This window comes from Theobroma umbraticum, unplaced genomic scaffold (assembly GCF_002168275.2).
Source record: "Theobroma umbraticum cultivar Fairchild unplaced genomic scaffold, ASM216827v3 scaffold_30.0, whole genome shotgun sequence".
NCBI classification, from domain to species: domain Eukaryota; kingdom Viridiplantae; phylum Streptophyta; class Magnoliopsida; order Malvales; family Malvaceae; genus Theobroma; species Theobroma umbraticum.
Genome location: NW_018397254.1, coordinates 2,315,886 through 2,336,678, shown reverse-complemented (window position 1 = coordinate 2,336,678; position 20,793 = coordinate 2,315,886). Strand labels below are relative to the sequence as shown.

Genomic DNA, 20,793 nt, shown 5'->3' with positions numbered 1-20,793 from the left:
GCAGTGGAGAGGTTACCTCTTTAAGAAAAAAAATGGTAAATAGGATGCAATACTGTGTTGCTCCTTACAACCTGTTACAAGACTCCAGGCATACAAATCGCCTAGCTTGCAGAGCACACTGTGTTACACATCATCAGCTATTAGCTTACAAATCACCTAGCATACAAAGCACATGCTGGTGGAATCTGAAACAGATCGCCTGTTGCCAGCATTGCAGCTCACCTAATTATATAAAAAACACAATGCTATCTGGTATCCAAAACACAAGGGCAGTAAAACAGATTTTATTTTCTGATCTCCCCTGCAATTTTATTTTTTTTGAAAGTCAATATTTCATTTCATTAAAAGAGAAGATGCAGAGAGTACAAGTTATAGCCGAAGTGCAAGGCCAAAGAAAGATCAGCCTGGACTCCTAGCACATATCAGTGGCTGACAAAAATATGTCAGTGAACCGTACCCTGTCCCTATATACATTCAAACGCAGTGGCCCATCCCATAATCTTTACATTACAGTTGCATTGAAAATTTACAGCCATTGCATGAATCCGAACCCAGTACGAAGAAGAAACGGAACCTGCAGGGCTGTTTCCTTTTCTTGCTTAGCCTTGCGACATTCTGTACCTGTACCCAATCAATCCTTGCCATCCATCATTCGAATGGTGTACATGTCATCCATATTTCATCCAAATCTGGTTGGTTTCCAACGTAACGGTATTCCATCCCTGCAATCTGTCATCAAGCAGAAAATAAGTCACAGCATCCACAACAATTCCCTCAGTCAAATCCATGCAACAATGAAATATGCTCCCGGTATAACCCTTGCATTGCTAGAGTGTCTGCGCATGTGTTGGCCTCTCGGTAAACACTCCACAAAAGAATAGATCAGATGCTATAGCCACTGCTAACTACCAAGTTTAACCCAAGGAGCTTTTGGAGATGGTTTTTATGGATGGCTGCTCCAACTTACCCGCAAGGAAATTAGCACCCAAAAAAATCCCTAATCACATTCAATGATGATAAGACGTTTAAGGAATTGAAAGAAAAAGCTTGGCGGTGGCTAAACAACTAGTTCATTAAGGTGGAACTTGGAAGGGTGGTCCAAGAGCTTTACAAGAAATCAATGCTACAACATGCTTGAGGTTAAGTGGGTTCTTGTGTCACGGGATTATTACCTCCCGTTCCTGTCCGATGTGGGATAGAGGTACTTTCCTCGTGATACTCTCTTCCACTCGATTCCGGCAACGTTCTCGTTGCCGTCTGCCAACCTGCCTACCCTGAGTCCCCCTAGGCCCAGGCACTTGGCCACCTTGCCTATCCTGAATCCCCCTAGGCCCGGGTGCTTGGCGTGAGTCAAACGAGGTTCGATCCGCTCTGATACCACTTGTCACGGGGTCATTACTCTCTCCCCCATAAACGCGCTTATAAAGTTATGCAGCACACCTACTTATAAGGAGCCCAAGACCTCCCGTTTCTATTCAATGTGGGATAGAGGCACTTTCCTCGTGATACTTACACATTTTTGGAGCTTCAAAACTTGCAACAACATAATTAATTTATAGGGGACTTGATTTTTTTTTTTCTTCTGAAGAAAGATTACATTAAAGGAGTAACCAAAGCTTGGCCTCCAACAAAAGCCTACTCGCAATTTTTTGGTCCATGCACAACACATCATGAGCATAATCGTCAAAATTGCATGGGTGGACAGTATTGAGCAAAATTACACAAACCCATCCCAGTATTCACTACACCATTATGGTCCTCTCCCAGTACAGGGGACTTGATTCTTGTTGAGCCAAGTACAATGAATTCTAAGAACCTTTATCATGGTCATGGAGTTATAATTATTGTCATGGAGAGGAACCAACGGGTTGAGGAGGTGGTGGAACTAAAGGTTGCAGATATAATCCATATTATTAATTGATAGCAATGCTTGAATCGTGAGTAGGGGAGAGAGTTTGGGAAATTCTTCAAGTATTTCACTCAACTGTACAAGTAATTACAAGGCCCTATTTATGCTCTGTCATAAGGCTTAGTGAGAGAAAGTAATATGAATTAACTAGAGATTGAATGTCCTAACAAATTAAAAAAAAAAATCCGCGATTGGGCGGTAAGTATACCACTACTTTCTATTTACAGCTGTTACTAATCTATTTACTTATCAAGTCAAGTGATAAACACGTGACTCTAAACCATAAGCATTCCACGCCCTTGCCACGTGATCTCCTTGTTCGAGAGCTCTTATGCTCATGCTGATGTTTGTCTAACTTGTGCTTAATGTTTTATTGGATTCCATACCGATGCTCATGCTGCTTCCGTTTTGATGAGGGTAGTGATCAGTCTTTTGATTAGAAGAGATTTCCAATGTAATCTATGGTGTTTTTAGATCTGTTATTTTCTAGTTTGCATCGTTGGCAGAAGGAGGGAGAGGAAAGAGAAGTTGATTGAAAGAGGGAATATTTTTTAAAAAATTAAAGTGTTTTTTTAAAAAGAAAAAAAGAGTTACTTTTTGGAGTTTTTTAAATTTTATTTTTAAAAAAAATTTCTCAAAAAAAATCCTGTTTAATGTGATTTTTACTTTTAAAAAATAAATAATTAAGTTGAAAAAAAAAGACCAAACAGATACTTAATCTACTTTGTATATTATTTTTCATATATTAATAAAACATCAGCTTAATGGAAAAAACATATCGCCACTTAATTAACCAGAAATTTTAAAAATTTAAAAGTCCTGTAAACTTAAATTACAACAATATTCTATTATTGCCTCTACTTGTAGACCTTTTCCCTCCCCTCACACCCTCTTTGAAATTAATCTGCAATTTGATGCGTCAACACCACGTGCATCCACTGCCAATTTCACAAATTATTGGTTAGAAAATATATATAGATGACCTTCGGGTAAAGAGGATTTGAGCTTTTTCTTACTATTATCCCTTTTGCTCAAACTATGGGATTGGAAGAAGTTTATTGTGTTTGCAATTTTTTTTAAAAGAAAATATATATGAAAACTTGACTCAGCATATGATTGGATGTAATATCAAAATTAGGCTCCAAACCAAACTCTAATTCTAATTCTAATTCGCAAGTTTCAAAATTCTTTTTCCTTTTAGTATCACAAATATCTACCCATCCCTTGTGATTATATAAAACTGTTTCGATTTTGTACGTGTATTTAAAGAGAGAATCTAAACAGTATCCGAATTTCCGAATAATTATTGGACTAGCCTTGCGTCTAGGGCAAAGGCTTTCTCTCACTCTCTGACTCTCACTCCTTTGTTACTTCAATTCTCTCTTCCGTTTACCTAGTTTTGCTTTTCCTGATCTCCTTTGCTAAGCTACTGCTTTTGACGATGGCTGGAGGAGTTATCGCTCCAGCGGGTTCCGGGAAAGAGTATCCTGGCAGATTTACTTCCAGGGTCTTTTTCACGTGCATTATCGCTGCTTCGGGTGGTTTGATCTTTGGTTATGATCTTGGTATTTCAGGTAAAAGTTATTCGACTAAACTTTAACTATCGATTTCTCAAGGTTTTATTTTCTTCTTCCTCTATTGCTTTTGGAATTCTAATTAACGAGGGGGTTTCCTTGAATTGGTTCTCTATAGGTGGAGTTACATCCATGAATCCTTTCTTGGAAAAGTTTTTCCCGGCTGTTTACAAGAAGGAAATATCCATCAAACCTTCGGATGATCAATACTGCAAGTTTGACAGTCAAAAACTAACGTTCTTTACATCCTCGCTGTATTTGGCTGCTCTTTTATCGTCTTTAGTAGCATCGACGGTGACGCGATTGTTTGGGAGGAAGATGACGATGATGACTGGAGGTTTACTTTTCACCATTGGTGCCCTTCTCAATGGCTTTGCTCAAAACATTGAAATGCTTTATATTGGTCGGATTCTACTTGGTTTTGGTGTTGGAGCTGCTAATCAGGTACCTACCATAGTTTTCTTAATTACTTCAAATTAATTTTCTTGAGGATATATTCATGGTGTTCTCTTTATTTTGTTTTATTTTTAAAACTATCATCACATGTTATTAGAACAGTGCATATTTAATAATTAAGTCATTCATTTAGTAGACAAATTTATACAATTTGTTTAATTTTAATATTTTTTTTTTTGGGATAATGGTATCAATATACAAATTTCTCTGTCAGCGACGCTAAAGGATGTTCTTTCCCTCTTTATACAATGAAATTTCTCTCTTTCCAAAAAGAAAATCAATATACAAATTTGGTGGGTACGAAATACTTTATCCACACCATGGAAATTGCTCTCTTTCTTATGTGACACATTGAGGTAATAAGCTGCAAAATCAAGGTGTGGTCCAACACATGCTTAGGGAGACAAAGGAGGAGGCTGATCCGCTTGCAAAGGAAGGAGTTAAAAGGCCACGTGACATGTTGTTGGTGGTTCACCAAGGTGTGGCTACCGAGGGTGAGGAAGGGTAGGGTGGGAATGGGAATCCTTCTTGTTTTCTGATCTGTACAGGATGCAGTTTATATTGTTGTTATGCGGCTGAGATTCTGTGCAAGTGAATGTGTGTGTCTTGGCCTCTGAGGTTGATTGTTTCGGGGTTGTTATTCTTTTTCTTGGTAATTTTTCTGCATTTCCCAGCATAGGGAGAATGGTGCTCCCTCTGTGTTGGTCTGGAACGGGTCTATTTTTTGAAAGACCCTTTGTTGCTAAACTGCAACTTTGTAAGGTTCCTTGAGCATTACTATATTTCCAGCTTTTCAAAATAAATATATATACAATTTTGGGAAAATAATTTTCTTCTCTCTTTTTATCTAGGGTTTTGTTTGCTTATAGTTGACATTAGAAATTAAATTTTTTGGATGGATTAGTATAAAAGAAAATTTTTTATAATGTAATAAATCAATGCTAAACATTTAATCACAGCCAAGTTGCCTATATAAATTTCATGCATATATTGTAATACAAACGGATAATTTTTTATTTTATTTTTTGCAGTCGGTTCCAATCTATTTGTCCGAGATGGCTCCCTTTAGATATCGAGGTGCTCTGAACATTATGTTCCAAATAACGATTACATTTGGCATATTTGTCGCCAACTTGTTGAACTATTACTTCGCTAAGATTGAAGGTGGATGGGGTTGGCGCTTGAGCTTGGGAGGAGCTGTTGTCCCTGGCTTGATCATTTTTCTTGGTTCTTTCTGCCTCTCTGACACACCAAACTCTTTGATTGAACGTGGCGAATTGGATGAGGCTACAGTTCTGCTCAAGAAAATCCGTGGCATTGACAATGTGGATGAGGAGTTCAATGACTTGGTTGAAGCTAGTGAGGCATCCAAGTTGGTTAAACACCCTTGGAGAGATATTTTCAGACGGAAGTACAGGCCGCAGCTCACGTTTTCTATATTCATTCCTTCCTTTCAACAATTAACTGGCGTGAATGTGTTTGTGTTCTATGCTCCTGTTCTGTTCAAGAGCATGGGATTTGGGGACAACGCATCCCTCATGTCCTCAATGATCACTGGCCTTTGCATCTGTATAGCAGCCGTTATTTCGAGTTTTACTGCTGATAAGTTTGGAAGGAGGACACTTTTCCTTTGGGGTGGGATTCAAATGTTTATTTGTCAGGTATGAATTTTCTTATTTGTTAATTTTCTTTCCTGTACAAAGAATATACAAAACTTGTACTGTATTTTACTTGTTTCATCATTTGTTGATTTATTTGTATGTGAAGGCTGTTATGACTGCTGCAATTGCTGCCAAATTTGGTACGAGTGGAAACCCTGGTGAGCTGCCTAGGTGGTACTCAATTCTCGTGGTGGTAGCCATGTGCATTTACATTGCTGGCTTTGGCTGGTCATGGGGTCCCCTGGGCTGGCTGGTGCCCAGTGAAATCTTCCCGCTTGAAATCCGTTCCGCTGCTCAAAGTGTCAACGTTTCCGTCAACATGATCTTCACTTTCGCCGTAGCGCAAGCCTTCACCTCCATGCTTTGCCATTTGAAATTCGGCCTCTTCATCTTCTTTGCCTGTTGTGTTGTGGTGATGAGCGTCTTCATCTACAAGCTCTTTCCTGAGACTAAGGGAGTCCCCATTGAAGAAATGACCATTATTTGGAAAAACCATCCTTACTGGAGAAAGTTTGTCAACGATGAAGATCCAAACTATGAGATGGCAAAGAGGGGAGGATCTGTGTAAAGTTTAGTCGGGTAGGATTGCTCTTTTCCTTTTTGTTTTGCTTTGTTTATATGCTGTAATAACTCTTTTCTCAGACCCAACTTCAACTCAGTTTTGCACCCTGCGGCAGCCCAATCATTGACAAGAACCTGTAGCCATTCCCCTCAGTGAGATTCTCTTGTTCAAGTAACAACCAGAGAGAAAAGGTACCTTACTATTCAGCAGATAATCTAAACAAAAACTGAGTCATCGTATAGCCCGTCCATAGAACACAGAACACACAAAGTGGTGTTACGCACTTAAATTTTTAGTTTAAGCGTTTGACTTTTAGACTAGAGTGTGGTTTATTAAAATTACCGAGCTTTTCCTTTAGTCGTTGTTTGTTAGTTTGGATTTGATATCAATGACATTAACAGGAGTTTGTGTTGATATTCATGCTCAATTCCTGTTTGTTAAGTTCTCCATAGTAATCTCTTTTGAAACTATGGGCAAATTGAGGCTCAGCTTCGTAGTGGCTTGGGCTGGTTAGAGGTTCATAGTTCATTCACTCTAAAACCCAACTTAAATTTGGGTTAGTCTATGGTCAACACAATCTCTCTAAAACAACTAGAGTGACCCATTGGTCATACTCTTGGCCTTTTTTTGATTCCATTACCTTTTACGAATAAAGCCCTACCCAATCAACCCTCTTTATATAAATCCACAAACAGAAAAATCAACTCCAACTATTAATGAAGTGACCCATTATAAGCAAACTTTCCTTAAGCCGGTACTTAAAAATCAACCCCAAACCTTAAAAATCAATATTAAGTATAATTAATCCAGCCAAATTGACTTGACTTAATCACCCAACTTTTGCCTCAACAAAGACAAACAGACTCTAATGCTGCCGGTCGTTACACGTTAATACCTTTCCTCTATCATCGCAGCAAAATTTTCATCATATTGCTGACTGCTACAACGTTTTTTGGTTCTTGGTATAAGATCGAATAAATGTCAAATTTTTAACATTCTAATGATCAAATGCCCCATCAATTAGATACTACTACCAGTCTTATGATCTTTCTTTGCACATTCACACCCTGTTGCTATAGTGGGAATTAAATGTACCTGTCCTAAAATTTTTTTGAATGACTTTGAGCTATGTTGAATGTCTCAATTTCTCAAGTCTTTGAGTGAAGTAAAACCGACACGTTGCGTTCATTGTATTTTTCAAATCATTGAAACTTTTTTCTCAAACAAACAAATGGAATCATTTGCCTCTTGTCAAGCCATGAATCCTCCGATGCATAATCTAGGGTATATATGTATGCCAAGAAAAATTTATTGTCAAAAACTACTCTAAATGCATACATAAATATAAAACAAGCATACATTTTCAAGAAACTACGAGGCGTAGGTTTTACATTTTCTAGCTACCTACTAGCATTTAGCATGAGAAAAGAATACTTGTACGACTAAGCGCGGAGTTAAGATACATGGTGACGATCATTATTTTTTAATTTTTTTATTATAATATATATAAAATTTAAAATATATAAATATATAATTTTATATGATTATCTTTTTAGCCACTCTTTATGTAAAATCTCAAGTCTATTGTTACCTGTAACTTAACACCGTTTCAACTATACCAGTCTAAAAGTGAGCTTTAGTGCTAGAACTTAACAATATTTTGTAATAATGGGGTTAGGTTAAGGTTGTTATTGAAAACCAAAAGTACTATAGTAAACTCCATCAAGATTCATTGTGTCGGTAAGATGCCCATTCTTTGACTACTTATTATCTTAGTGCTAGTGGATGGTTAGTTAATTGCAAGGACTCAAATTGCTTATCAAAGAAACTACAGATTGTGACATCATCAAGCATGTGACATCTCCAAGCAACAATTCCTCATGTGATCTAAGGAAGAGGGTGGAGCCAACACAAAAGACTAGCCCTCAAACAGGATATAACCATAGAAAAATAATTAATTGACTTTTCCAGGCCTCGATTTGAAGAAAATTTGTACATAAGGTAGGACCTTTCAAACAGGGATTAAACTTGTGACTTCTCGAGCATGAATGCCCTCTGTCACATAGAACAAAAATTGCTGCACTGTTTGATTTGCAGTTCGATTATACTTTAGTCTCTGTGACTCATTTCTTAAATCCCAAACTTTCAATTTTTGCTGTGTCCGTGGGCGTTTACGATTACAGAGGAAGATGCTGCCCCCCAAAGACGAAGACAACGATGACGATCAAGACAAAGAAAGAGACGTGCACGAAGGATGCCCATCGGCAAACCTCGCGCGCGTGCCACCGTCCAAGGGCTGTATGTGGTATGTTCCAGCTGATTGCTGGGACCAGCCATGGAGCTTTTGGTTTAAAAGTCTCGTGCCATTGCTACACTTCATCGTCGACATCCAGCCGACCCGCTGCTCCAAGACAAAATCTTAGGGCTAAAGTGGTTAACCCTATCCTCATATTGATAACATTTTAAATTAAATTCATTGCTTTTGTGTGTCGATTTATATATATTTTTTAAAAGGTAAATAATAACATACAATGTGTCGATTTATGTTATATGTGATTAAATTAAAAATCAAACATCATTTATGTGGTTGTTACAAAAAATAATTTTATATTATTATTATGTATTACATAAATAATATTAATGTTCAATGTGAATATTATTTTATTTATTTTTTATATAAAATTATACTTTTTATAAAAATAAATATTACGGTTTAAATTTAACATTTTTATCTCAACATTGTTCTGCTTTTACCAATTGATTGAGTTCTATTACATGAGATAAATGTTTAATCCAACTATAAAACTTGATTGAATTTTAAAACTACAGTAAAAGGAACTCTTTTATAAATTAAAAGAAAAGGATTTACTCATATTTAAAGCAACCAATCCATAACTAGAATAAAATTGAGAAAGTTTAGATTGTTGCCTAAGCAACAAAACAGTAGAGGTTGAGCAACAAATAAGTCAAGGCAACCGTCCAAATATTTATTTTGTCCCCTCAACCAAAAACGTTCTCGGGAACCTTTAAACGAGAGAGCATAACCAATCAATTAAGAGTTGAGGGCTAAACGCTTGGTCCCCTTAATTAAAGAAATTAAAGGGTTAAATATATGTTTATGTACCCACAATTAAAGAACGGAATTGAAGGCTTAAAGTTCGAAAGCTCCCCTAATAAATACTTGACACTTGTGAAGCCATTGGAGCAGCGAGGCAGCAAGTTTTTGTTAAGAGATTGATTTGTCTTTTTGCAGGTCCCAACAGTGACATCTAATCGGTCATAAAAGCACGCTGGAAATGTTTCTAAATGGAACTTCAGTTGGAATCTGGAAGCTCAATCTGTCAACTCTTTTCCTTCTTCTCTCTTTAAAAGGCCGTCCTGAGTGGTCTATTTCGCCTTGTGCCCCAACAGACTAAAGCCCCGGTTAAAGCCCCACAAACTCTTTATATCTTAGCAGCCACTCCCCCATTCGGCTATCTCTCATTCAAACTACACCCAAACCCCTCCCTGGTTACCCTGTCTATTTTTCCTTTCCGTTCAGAAAAGTCCAGAATCTTGTGCTGCTTCCCCTCATCTTGCAAACAGAGTTTGGACCACAAAAATCTTACTTCAATCAAAGTACAGGAAACAGACATGTTAACTCCTTTGAACCCCAAGAACCCAACAGCACAAAAAGGAGACCAGGATTCAGAAAAGACTTGTCTGTCTCTTGTAGCTAAAGAAGCAAAAGGCATAGCCAGTATAGCTTTTCCGATGGTGCTAACAGGGATTTTGCTCTATTCCCGCTCCATGATTTCCATGTTATTTCTTGGTCGTCTAGGGGAGCTCGCTTTAGCAGGTGGTTCGCTTGCTATTGGGTTTGCTAACATTACTGGGTACTCAGTTCTCTCTGGCCTTGCCATGGGAATGGAACCCATCTGTGGGCAAGCTTTTGGTGCCAAAAGATACAAACTTCTTGGCCTCACCATGCAAAGGATGATACTTCTGCTTCTCTTGACTTCAATCTTCATAGCTTCTTTGTGGTTCAACATGAAAAATATCCTTCTCTTTTGCGGCCAAGATGAAAATATTGCCAATGAAGCTCAATCCTACATTCTTTATTCTCTTCCAGACCTCCTAGCACAATCCATTTTGCATCCTTTGCGTACATATTTGAGGACTCAGTCCATAACTCTGCCACTGACATACTGTTCTGCTTTGGCTATTCTTCTCCACATTCCCGTTAACTACCTTCTTGTTTCTGTGCTCAATCTTGGAATCAAAGGAGTTGCTTTAGGCTCCATTTGGACGAACTTCAATCTCGTAGGTTTGTTGATCGTTTACGCTAAAATCTCCGGGGTGTACAAGAAAACATGGGGTGGAATTTCCTCAGAGTGCTTAAAAGGCTGGAACTATTTATTGAATTTATCCATTCCAAGCTGCATTTCGGTTTGCCTGGAATGGTGGTGGTACGAAATCATGATTTTGCTATGTGGGTTGTTGTTTAATCCACAAGCAACTGTCGCTTCAATGGGCATTTTGATTCAAACCACATCTTTGATATACATTTTCCCATCTTCCTTAAGTTTCGGTGTGTCAACTAGAGTTGGAAATGAACTTGGAGCTAACAATCCAAACAAAGCAAAACTGGCTGCAATCGTTGGCCTCTCCTCGAGCTCCGTCATAGGACTTTCAGCATTGGCTTTCGCTATACTGGTCAGAAAAAAATGGGCTACCATGTTCACCGAAGACCCAGAAATCATTGCCTTAACATCAATGGTTTTGCCTATACTTGGACTCTGTGAGCTTGGAAACTGCCCACAAACAACAGGCTGCGGAGTTCTACGAGGAACTGCTAGACCGAAATCGGGAGCAAACATCAACCTGGGGTGTTTCTACTTGGTAGGCATGCCAATTGCAGTGTGGTTGAGTTTCTTTGCCGGGTTTGACTTCAAAGGTCTTTGGCTTGGTCTTCTAGCCGCCCAAGCCTCGTGTGTGGTTACCATGTTGTTCGTTGTGGCTTGTACAGATTGGGACCTTCAAGCCCGGAGGGCACAGGAACTCACCAGAGCCGTCCCTGCGGATGATGATGACCAAGCGAGCCATGATGGAGCTTTGAAAGTTTATTCTGATTCAAAAGAATCTTCAGGATTATTATACGACGCAAACCAAAACACCTTACCCGTCTGATTTGGAACACATGGGGTTGATATTTCTAACCAATATTTTTTTCCTTGTGAATTTGATCAGAACATTACTATAAGTTTATTTAGGTCCAATTCATGTAAAGTATAAAGGGGGAATGGAATTGAAATTTAGGGAGAAAAATCGGCACGGACTTTGTTTTATGCATTGTTTTCTTGTTTCAGAATAGTAAAGAAAAACAGAACATAGATTTTGTCAGTAAAAACTAAGAAGTACAAAGTTTCTCGTTCGAGGCAATGTTTATTGTGCCGTTTTGTCGGGAAGCGCTTCGCGTTGCGCGTAACAATCCCCTTTCATCTGCTAATCGTCATTGCAATTGGGCGCGTACAACTCCATGATGGAAAAATGGCACGTGTGCAATTTTGTTTTTAACATTCTTGTCGGTTGGTTGGATTCTAACGTGCCCAACTGGTCACCATTTGCAACTTGCCGACTCCGTGAATGACTTCTCCCCTTCAAACGCGCTAAACAGGGGTTATTTGAACCCAGTCACTTCATCTCAGAAATTGATTTACTAAATAGTAGATAATGAAAAGTTAGCAGCTTAAAGTTAAACGTGGTTGCCTCTGATTGGTGAAATAATTAAATTAATCTAATTATATTCTAAACTAAAATCAACTTAGTATCATGCTAATCTATTGGATTGTCAAATTTTCTTCTTCCGACCTTTTCGTAGACTTCAAGCCAGAACTTGGTTTTCTCAATATTTTACGGATAACCTCTGTAAAGATTGGGCAGTTTCCATTTTGTCAACAAGAGTTCGAACCTGAACGCATGGACATAAGTGGAGTCCACTCATTTGCCTCCTAATTGGATTTGTCGATCAAAAGAAAAGAAAAGTCTGGTTACGTTCTAGCACTTTGACCGTAGCTAATTCAGATTGTCATATAAAATTATTGCATCTAAATTTTTTTTTGTCCACCAAGTTTAAAGGGACAATTTAAAAAATGATCTTTAAAAATAAAATATTTTTAAAAATAATATTTTTTATAATTTTAACTATTCTTAATAAGTTGAATAACATTACTCTTAATGAAATTACACGTCATGATATTACACATCATATACAGAAACATGTTATACGCCATGATTAGTTTATTACACGTTATGTACAAAAACATATTACATGTTGTTACACGCCATCTTAAAAAAAATATTTTTGTTATAGGTCATGTACAAAAATATATTATACACTACGATTAAAAAAGGTTGTTACACGTCATATTGAAAAAAATATTATTATTACACACCAGGTTAAAAAAATATTATTATTATACATCATATTCAAAATCATTTTATTACACCTTAATGCCTAAACTGTTATTATTATTTACAAACTAAAATTTCAAATTCTCTCAACTCTCTATTTTTTTTTTTGATAATTTGACACCGATTAAAGTATTTCTAACATGTTTTTATAAATCAAAATATAAATTTTCTTATCTAAAATACCTATTTTGACTAAAAAATAAAAAAAATATCATTGAAAACCTAAGTTTATAAATTTTAAATTTTGAATTTATTGGTATTTAGATCCCTAATTGATCCAATTAAAAATTATTTCAAACATCTATTATCATTTCTACTATTTAGTTTTACAAAAAATACTTAAAAATCAAATTCTCCAAATAGCCATCCACTTAAGTACATCAAAATCATTGTTTGATGTTTTCAAAGTGTTGAAAAGAGAAATCTGAAAGTGCAAGAGAGATAAATCAGAAGCATAGTAGATAAATGCTGAAGAGAAAAGTTGATAAAATTAGAGAGATGGAGATGTTGAAAGAGAAAAATCAGAAGCACAAATAAAGAGACATTGTGATGAATGGTTTAATTTATTTGAAATAGTTTCAATAGTATTTTTGTTAAGTTATAACTAAATATGACTAAAAACAATTAAATTTAATTTGATGATTATTTTTAAAATGCTCTTATCAAAAAAGGTTGTTTTTCACAATTTTCGAGTTTAAATTTACAAGGTCAAAACAGCTAATATAATCTATAAGACGTTTAAGAACCTTCTTTAGAAACTGAACTTAGTACTTTTGATCTTTAATTAGACAAAAGAAAATGTCGGTTTATTTTTCAAAGGTACGTACCATGTGTAACGAGATTACTAGATGATGTTTGCTATTTTTACACATATTGTCTTGCCTGACCAAGAAACATTTTTGCCCTCTTTTCAGTGGTCATCGGGACCTGTCCGACCAATCCTATGTTATCTTCTTTGTCTCTATCCTTTCTCAGGAAGCAAAATTGAAGTAACTAACTTGAATTATGGGATATTGTAACGGTTGCAAACCTGCATTTGGCTTCTATAGCAGTCTCATCCCCAAAAAACGAACATTACATAATGCTTCTAGGCATGGCATGCGCCATCCCTTTTAACTTCTAGCACAACTTGCATATAGTTAACCTTATTCAATCAAACTCTTCAACTCGTAATATTTTTAAAACTTTTTTTTTTCAATAAAATCCAACGCCTCTTTAATACCGGCAATCTAAATAGAAAAATCTCATTTTACAAAATACTCTATATATTTTTTGGATGTTTTTGACCCAACATTAAGAAAACTAAGCATTATGATTATATTTAAAAAAACTCTTATATCATTAATTATATGTCAAATGTCAATAATTTCCGATTCTAATGATCAAGATACTTGATTATGAGAAAGACTTTGCATAAATATTTCATATATTATTCAGTAATGGGGATTATTCCGCACGCTAAGTGCTAACCCATCCATCGATTTGGTGTCATCCACCATGTCTTAAAAATGCATATCATAGATTTATTAGCTTAATTTTTGTAACTAGTCCTCAAAGGGAAGCCGATTCACAACCACCTCAATCTCACTTAATTGGCTAGCTTTTCCATTAAATTTATTGCAAAGTCAATTCAATTTTTTTAATTAAAAGTTAAATTGGTTTGGGATCATGATTCCTTCCAAAAGCAAAACGATATTATAGTTTTTATTAATTGATCAGCTGCCTTTTGACATTTGTAAAAACACCCAGATCTGTTCGTTTGACCATCTTTCTAAATTGAAGTATAAAAGTAAGAACTACATGTATATGCAAGGTTGACTGGGTTTGTCATGTTAATTAATTTGTTTCATATTCAACAAAATTTTTTATAATATAATTAGCCATCTAAGACTCTAAACTCAAATAGCCATTTTCATGTTGGGGCAATTACTTTAATATTTTGTTTATAAAACGATTTCTTATCAAATATAAAAATTAAAAGTAAAACATTTTTAATCAAAATTAGAAATTATCTTTTTGACCAAATTTATCTAAATTGTTGTCTCTCTAGATACAAGACATGTAGATAATGTATATTAAGAGAACGAGTTAGTGGTCATATAAAAAACTTTAGAATTTATTCTAATTTAGAAAATTTTAGTGACTAAAATAATTTAAAAAAAAGGTGTACTCTTAATTATTCTTTATTGAAGAGAAAAAAAGTATTAAAAGATGGAAAAGTGAAAAGAAATTTTGCAGCGGAATCAAAACCTGCCAGTCGGCCACGGGGCAATGGCTGCCCCAGCAGTTGTTGAAGACTTATCTAATGAAAAGACAAGATGGTGCCGGCTCACCAACCTTTTCTGTGTCTTGCATTAAGCCCTAAATAAAAGATTAATCATTGTATTAATAATAAGACTGATCTAATTAAAATATAAAGGAAAACTCCAAATCCTTTCTATCAATGTGAATCGTATGGGATTAGCTAATTAGAAAAATATCACAACATGTTGTTTTTTGAAGCTTAATTTCTAATTTGTAACAATTCATTAAAATACCATTAAAGAAACTTTTTTGCTTCCTAGTTCTACAATTTAGAGCTTGACTAAATATATTTAATGCTTATTGGCAAATAAAAATTGAGAATAGAGTCCCATCAAAATTAGAACCATGATGATCTTTAAGGAAAAATGGATTCTTCACCAAAGACAAACTTTTAAAAGAAAATATTGAGTTGATGTCACTAATCACATTAATTCTTCTATATATACAACATGTTAAGTTGCATAAAAAGAACTTAATTCATTAAATTATCCCATGTTATAGCTAGGCTGAGATTCTATCAAAATCATTGCCACGATGAATAAATAAACAAAAATGATAGTTCACCAAAAGATAATGTTAAACAACAAATAGGATAGTTTGTTTCACCTCATGATTTAGAGAAATAGGTATTGAGAGTATGATCCTAATTGTATTAATTAATAAAAGAACATGACACTTTAAAATGATAATGTTAAAATGTATATTCAAATGAAAAAAAAACATTTCTAATAGTGTGTATGTGTGTGTGTATATATATATATATATATATAAATGTTTTGTTTAAGAATATTAAAAAGTCGGTAGGTGGTCGGTTAAGCATAATCCTTCCACTAATCCTTAGATTAGCTTGACGTGTTTTGCTTTTATAGAATAATAATCTAAGTAGTGATGCTTCAAACCCCACCACAATATGTTTTTTTGCACAAATATAAAACTTAAAGATAAGAATAATGCGAAATTTGGTTGCTCATGCATGCATGAAGATATATATAGCCATTCGATGTCAGGCATGAATCATGGACAACGCTTCGGCCGTCCCATGCACATATTTTACAAATTAAATATACAACTATCTCCAAAGTCAAACTAATTAATCAACAAGGATAATCTAGTCATATTAGAATATTATCTTTTTACGCTAATAATTTTATTATTATTTTAATTAATTTGATCAGACATTTTCTGCAAAAGACAATTAAAACTTATTGATTGAAACAACAAAGAGCCAAAGACAATGGTAATGGTCTCAAACGTTAATTATTTTAATTAATTTGATCAGAGCTTTCGCTTATTAATTAAAACCATTTCATTTTTTTATACTACTTTTTTTCGTTATGCATCAAAATGAGCACAAAATCTTTAGGGCCTAAAAAAAGAACCTTCAAATGAGCCCAAGAATATAATAATAATGCTATAGAATAGAGTCCTTGGCCTCCCTTAATCCATTTATTTATTAATTGATATTTTTAACATGTTCAAAGAATTTCAATTAATCTTTTTAATAATTTAGATTGATTTAACCGTTGTCACTCATTTTTAATAAGTTTAACGTTTAATATTCTAATTTCTACAATCTCTCTTAACTTTTTCCATTTACCAAAAAAAAAAAGACTACTATTTTTTTTATACTGTGTTTGTTTCATGGTTTGATTCCTTATAAATTAGTAAACCTTGGGTTAGCCTCATTTTACTCTATATGCCTTTGCATTTACATAATTGATTTAGTAAATTACATTTCTCATATTACAATTAAAGGGTATTTAAGAATTAAAAAAACTTTTGAACTATTTAAAAATTTAAATAAATTCTTACTTTTTAATTACATTAAATCAAACTCTTATATTTTTATTTTAAATTAAACATGTTTTTATAATTAATGATTAATTAATTATCATTATCAAAATAATATTTATAATTTTTTATATTTATATGGTACTAGCGTAACATTGATATAGGAAATAAAATGTTATGTAATCATGTCACATGACATAAAAAATATAAGTAACATTTTTACTAATGACAATAATAAATCGTTAGATATAAAATTTTATTTAATTCAAAATAAAATTATAAAAACTTGATTAAACGTTAAAATGTGAAAATCTAATATACCCTACCAAGTTTCTAGTAATCCATTTAGCAGTTCTAAATCGATAAGGTATATGAATTTACCCTAACTTTTTTATTAATGCAAAGAATAAATGTAGGTATAATTTTATGTGGCGAAATTAATATAAAATGTAGACTAGCGGTGCACGTGGAATTTTGGTTTGACAATGAACAAGAACAAATTCGCTGCACGTGCATGTGCGTGGCTAAACGGGGGCTGGATACCAGCAATTCAAAGATTCGAATCTAATGCCAAAATTTTTTAAACCTTACAAATTCAAATCCTTTGAATCTAGCACTTTCATGAATTAAATTAAAAGGTCTCAGGAAAATTAACTTAATCATATAATATTTCTGTTATTGTTTAATTAATATAAGATGGGCATCGCATTCTTTTCCATCTAAATTATTTTCAGTGTCCTTAGCCAAATGCATGAATTATTAATCATGCATGTACAATTACAAGAGCTTTTAGAAGCGTAAGCATTGGATTACATGAAAAGATTGCAAACTTGTAATGTTTGAATCAAATTAAAACATACTTAAAGTTATATTTTCATGAAAAGATTGCAAACTTGTAATGTTAACCCTTGTTTGAACCTGTATCAGGAAAAGAAAGTGTGGGAAGCACAAGCTAGGCTGGGAAGTACGATTGTTGTTTGACTTTCATAAATAGTACGAAGAGGCTTTATTATATCATTTTTCTTTTATACATTAGAGTGATGTTGAAGAATGAAAATGGAGTTATATGTTGATTCTTATTGAATAGTAATCATTAATTAAACAACATTAATGAGCTTTCATCAAGATAATAATGCTGATCTCTTTGCTGCTTCTGTCGTTGCTCATGGCTATTGATATTATTTTCTAATTGAGCGGGCAACAATATGTAAATGTTTTTGTACTGGACCTCCTTTTTGCAAAGGGTTGTATCTGTCCAGCATCCAGTAAATCTGAGTAATCTTGATTTTCTGGGAATAGACAGACTGTTTGTATTTGAGTTTTGTGGTATTTTGTTTTTTCTTTTAGTCTGCCACTGCCTTGCTCACTTCTTTTGAAATTTTTATAATAAATATTATTGTCTTTCAAAAAATAAAAAATATTATAACGTTGATAATTACATAGAAAGTGATATATTCTTTCCCCTTAATTTATATCTAATCAACCTTTCAAGGATCATGTCCAAACGTGAAATATGGCCGACATTAATTAAAATGTGTATTCATGCACGCTATCCCATTAGACTTATAAGATTCCCATGCGAAGTATCCAAAAAAAAAAAAAAACACGTTGAAATTGAATTACAACAATAAAAATTTCTCCATATCTTCTTATTTCCTGGCCTTGACAATGAAAGTATGTCTAGTAAGTTCCAAAACTTGCTTGACTTGCGGGGGCTCTGATGTGCCTTTTTATGTTTTTAGTAATGATGTCACTATAGCTTATATGATATTAAATATATAAAATTGAGGAGTAAAAATAATGATAAAACTAGTTTTACTGGCATTAATTTGGAGTGTTAGCTGTCACAAAGTATGAGGTTTGGATTAGAAAAAGGGATTTTATTCCGGTGATATTTCTTCAAGACTTGAATGAAAACTCCTTTCAATACTACGTCGTAATTGGAAATGTAGTTGTAATTTGCAGGGGATCAATGATCATATTATATTATGCCAAGGACATCGATGCCGGGCCTATAAGCTCATATCATAATCTTCCGAGTCCAGGTTTAAGACTAAAACCCATTTGTTAAAACGTTAGATGGGGCCTCAGTTGGAACCTGCAGCCATGGCCGCTGATACGGAAACAAAGAAGCCTGAATTACGAGTGGCTAACCAACCCGAAGCACCCTCGCGGTGGTCGCCATGTACATTTACATTGCTGGCTTTGGCTGGTCATGGGGTCCTCTAGGTTGGCTGGTGACCAGTGAGATCTTCCCGCTTGAAATCCGTTCTGCTGCTCAAAGTATCAATGTCTCCGTCAACATGATCTTCACTTTCGCCGACGTATCACAAGTCTTCAATGCTTTGCCATTTGAATTCCAGCTCCTCATGGTCGGATGAGTGTCTCAGACAAGTAGATTGAAATGGACTGTATTAAAAAAATCAAAATTATCGTTGTTAAATGTTTGTATTACAATATACGCATGAAATTTATGTGCGCATTAGATATTTAAAATTGATTTATTAAATTATAAAAAAATAAAATTATCCATAGTAAATAAATGAATGAAATTATGAATTGGAAATTCAAAATTTGAAAAAAAAAGGCTAAAAGAAATTAAATGAATATTTATCTCGCTTAGTATTCTAAACCATCCATCATCTACACAAAAAGGAAAGGAAAAACTCTGAAGCCCTAGCCTCGATTAAGAAACCCAAATCGATTGAAACCTTAATGCAAAACCCATTATCGATCCAGGAATCTCTCTCTCTGTTTTAGATCGTTCAGGTGAGGCACGACTTTTGAGTTACAATTTCCATGAAACTCAACTCGTGAAGCAGAAAAAAAAGAGAAGAATTTTGTTGCTTTCGTGTCCTCACTTGATTCCTGGATTTCGTAAATTTAGGGTTTTTGCCTGCGTTTCAGACGAACAAAGAGAGTGTTTTCCCGTTTGATTTGCTTTTCTTGTGTTTTTTCCACGCTTGCCACGTGGTTAGTATTGCCACACTGTCTTGCCACGTGGGCAATGAAATACTCATTCTGGGCCTAAGTGGACCAGTGTGGTATGTTATGGGCCGGATCTAGCCATGCCCTTGAACAGCTTTACCCGTGGGCCTTGTTTAGGTCTGTCTGGTACCGGTAAGTTGGTTTCTCCTCAACCTAAAGCGCGAGTTTGCTCTGCTTTTTGGCCAAACCCTTTGTTAGATAAATTTCTTTCAGTTCCGTCTCATAAAAACTTGTTTCCTTTGTTTCGCCCCTATTTAGCTCCCTGCGTCACTCTGGCAGCTATTGGATTAGCCTTCTTCCACTCAGTTTTAGAAAAATGAAGAAACCCATTAACTCAACTGCCACTTCAAGCAAAACCTACTTTGAGGAACGCGGAGAAGAAGAAGAAGAAGAAGAAGAAGAGATTCAATCTTCGGAAGAAGAGGAATCTGATGATCACATTGATTCTGATGAAGTGGGTATATCTTATAGAGCTATTCTTTTTTCTTTTTCCGATTCTCAATTGATTATTGATTGTGTTTTTCGTTTTCTGGGAGGGTTGTAGGAGGAAGAGATAGAGGAGGAATTAGCTGAAGTTACATTTGAAGAGCTGCAAAAAGCACGTGCCGATGGTACTGAGTCAGTTTCTCGAAAACACCATTCAGAGAACAAGCATCGCCGCGCTAACAAGAATAGGTATATCTTTTTCTAATCTGAAAGAAGGTCTGAATTTTTTTGTTTTAGTTTTTTTATATATATTTGTTTTGATTTGAGTTTATAGGCCAGTGGAGCTTAGTAGCAAGAAACCAGTGAGGTCATTTAGACAGGTTATTCAAGCACCCAAAAAGGTAACTCGTGTTTCTTTTAAATTTGGTTTTTGTTTTTAATGGTTTAACATATTGGTAGCTGAACATACAGTAGTGCTTGTTTTTGGATGGGGTTGGGGAATGCGTGGAACAGGTTTTATTGTCTGCTTCTGAGTTGAACGGGGTGGTTTTTTGTAAAGGAAGAATATTTGGATGGTTTTTGCATTGTCTAGGTTGATCAGATGATTTGTATAGGGTTATAGGTCGACATCTGCACTTTTGTTTTCTTAAAGGGTTACTTTGTAACCTA

The 20,793-nt window shown here is 34.9% G+C and overlaps 2 protein-coding genes and 1 pseudogene across 3 annotated transcripts; all 3 read left to right on the top strand.

Annotated features, from left to right (window-relative positions):
• Positions 1–3,350: 3,350 nt before the first annotated feature.
• LOC110410699 (sugar transport protein 12-like) lies at positions 3,351–6,676 on the top strand (annotated as a pseudogene). Its single transcript, XR_016351623.1, has 5 exons — positions 3,351–3,483; positions 3,602–3,927; positions 4,971–5,600; positions 5,707–6,169; positions 6,564–6,676. The product of XR_016351623.1 is annotated as a sugar transport protein 12-like (transcript).
• Positions 6,677–9,662: 2,986 nt separating this feature from the next.
• On the top strand, positions 9,663–11,522 carry LOC110414908 (protein DETOXIFICATION 49-like). The gene has a single exon (XM_021426307.2). It carries the CDS (start codon positions 9,796–9,798, stop codon positions 11,329–11,331), a length of 1,536 nt encoding a protein of 511 aa, XP_021281982.1. The 5' UTR covers positions 9,663–9,795; the 3' UTR covers positions 11,332–11,522.
• Positions 11,523–19,886: 8,364 nt separating this feature from the next.
• Positions 19,887–20,725, top strand: LOC110424454 (uncharacterized). Its single transcript, XM_021439019.2, has 3 exons — positions 19,887–20,152; positions 20,243–20,373; positions 20,459–20,725. Exons 1-3 carry the CDS (start codon positions 20,015–20,017, stop codon positions 20,562–20,564), a joined length of 375 nt encoding a protein of 124 aa, XP_021294694.1. The 5' UTR covers positions 19,887–20,014; the 3' UTR covers positions 20,565–20,725.
• Positions 20,726–20,793: the final 68 nt, after the last annotated feature.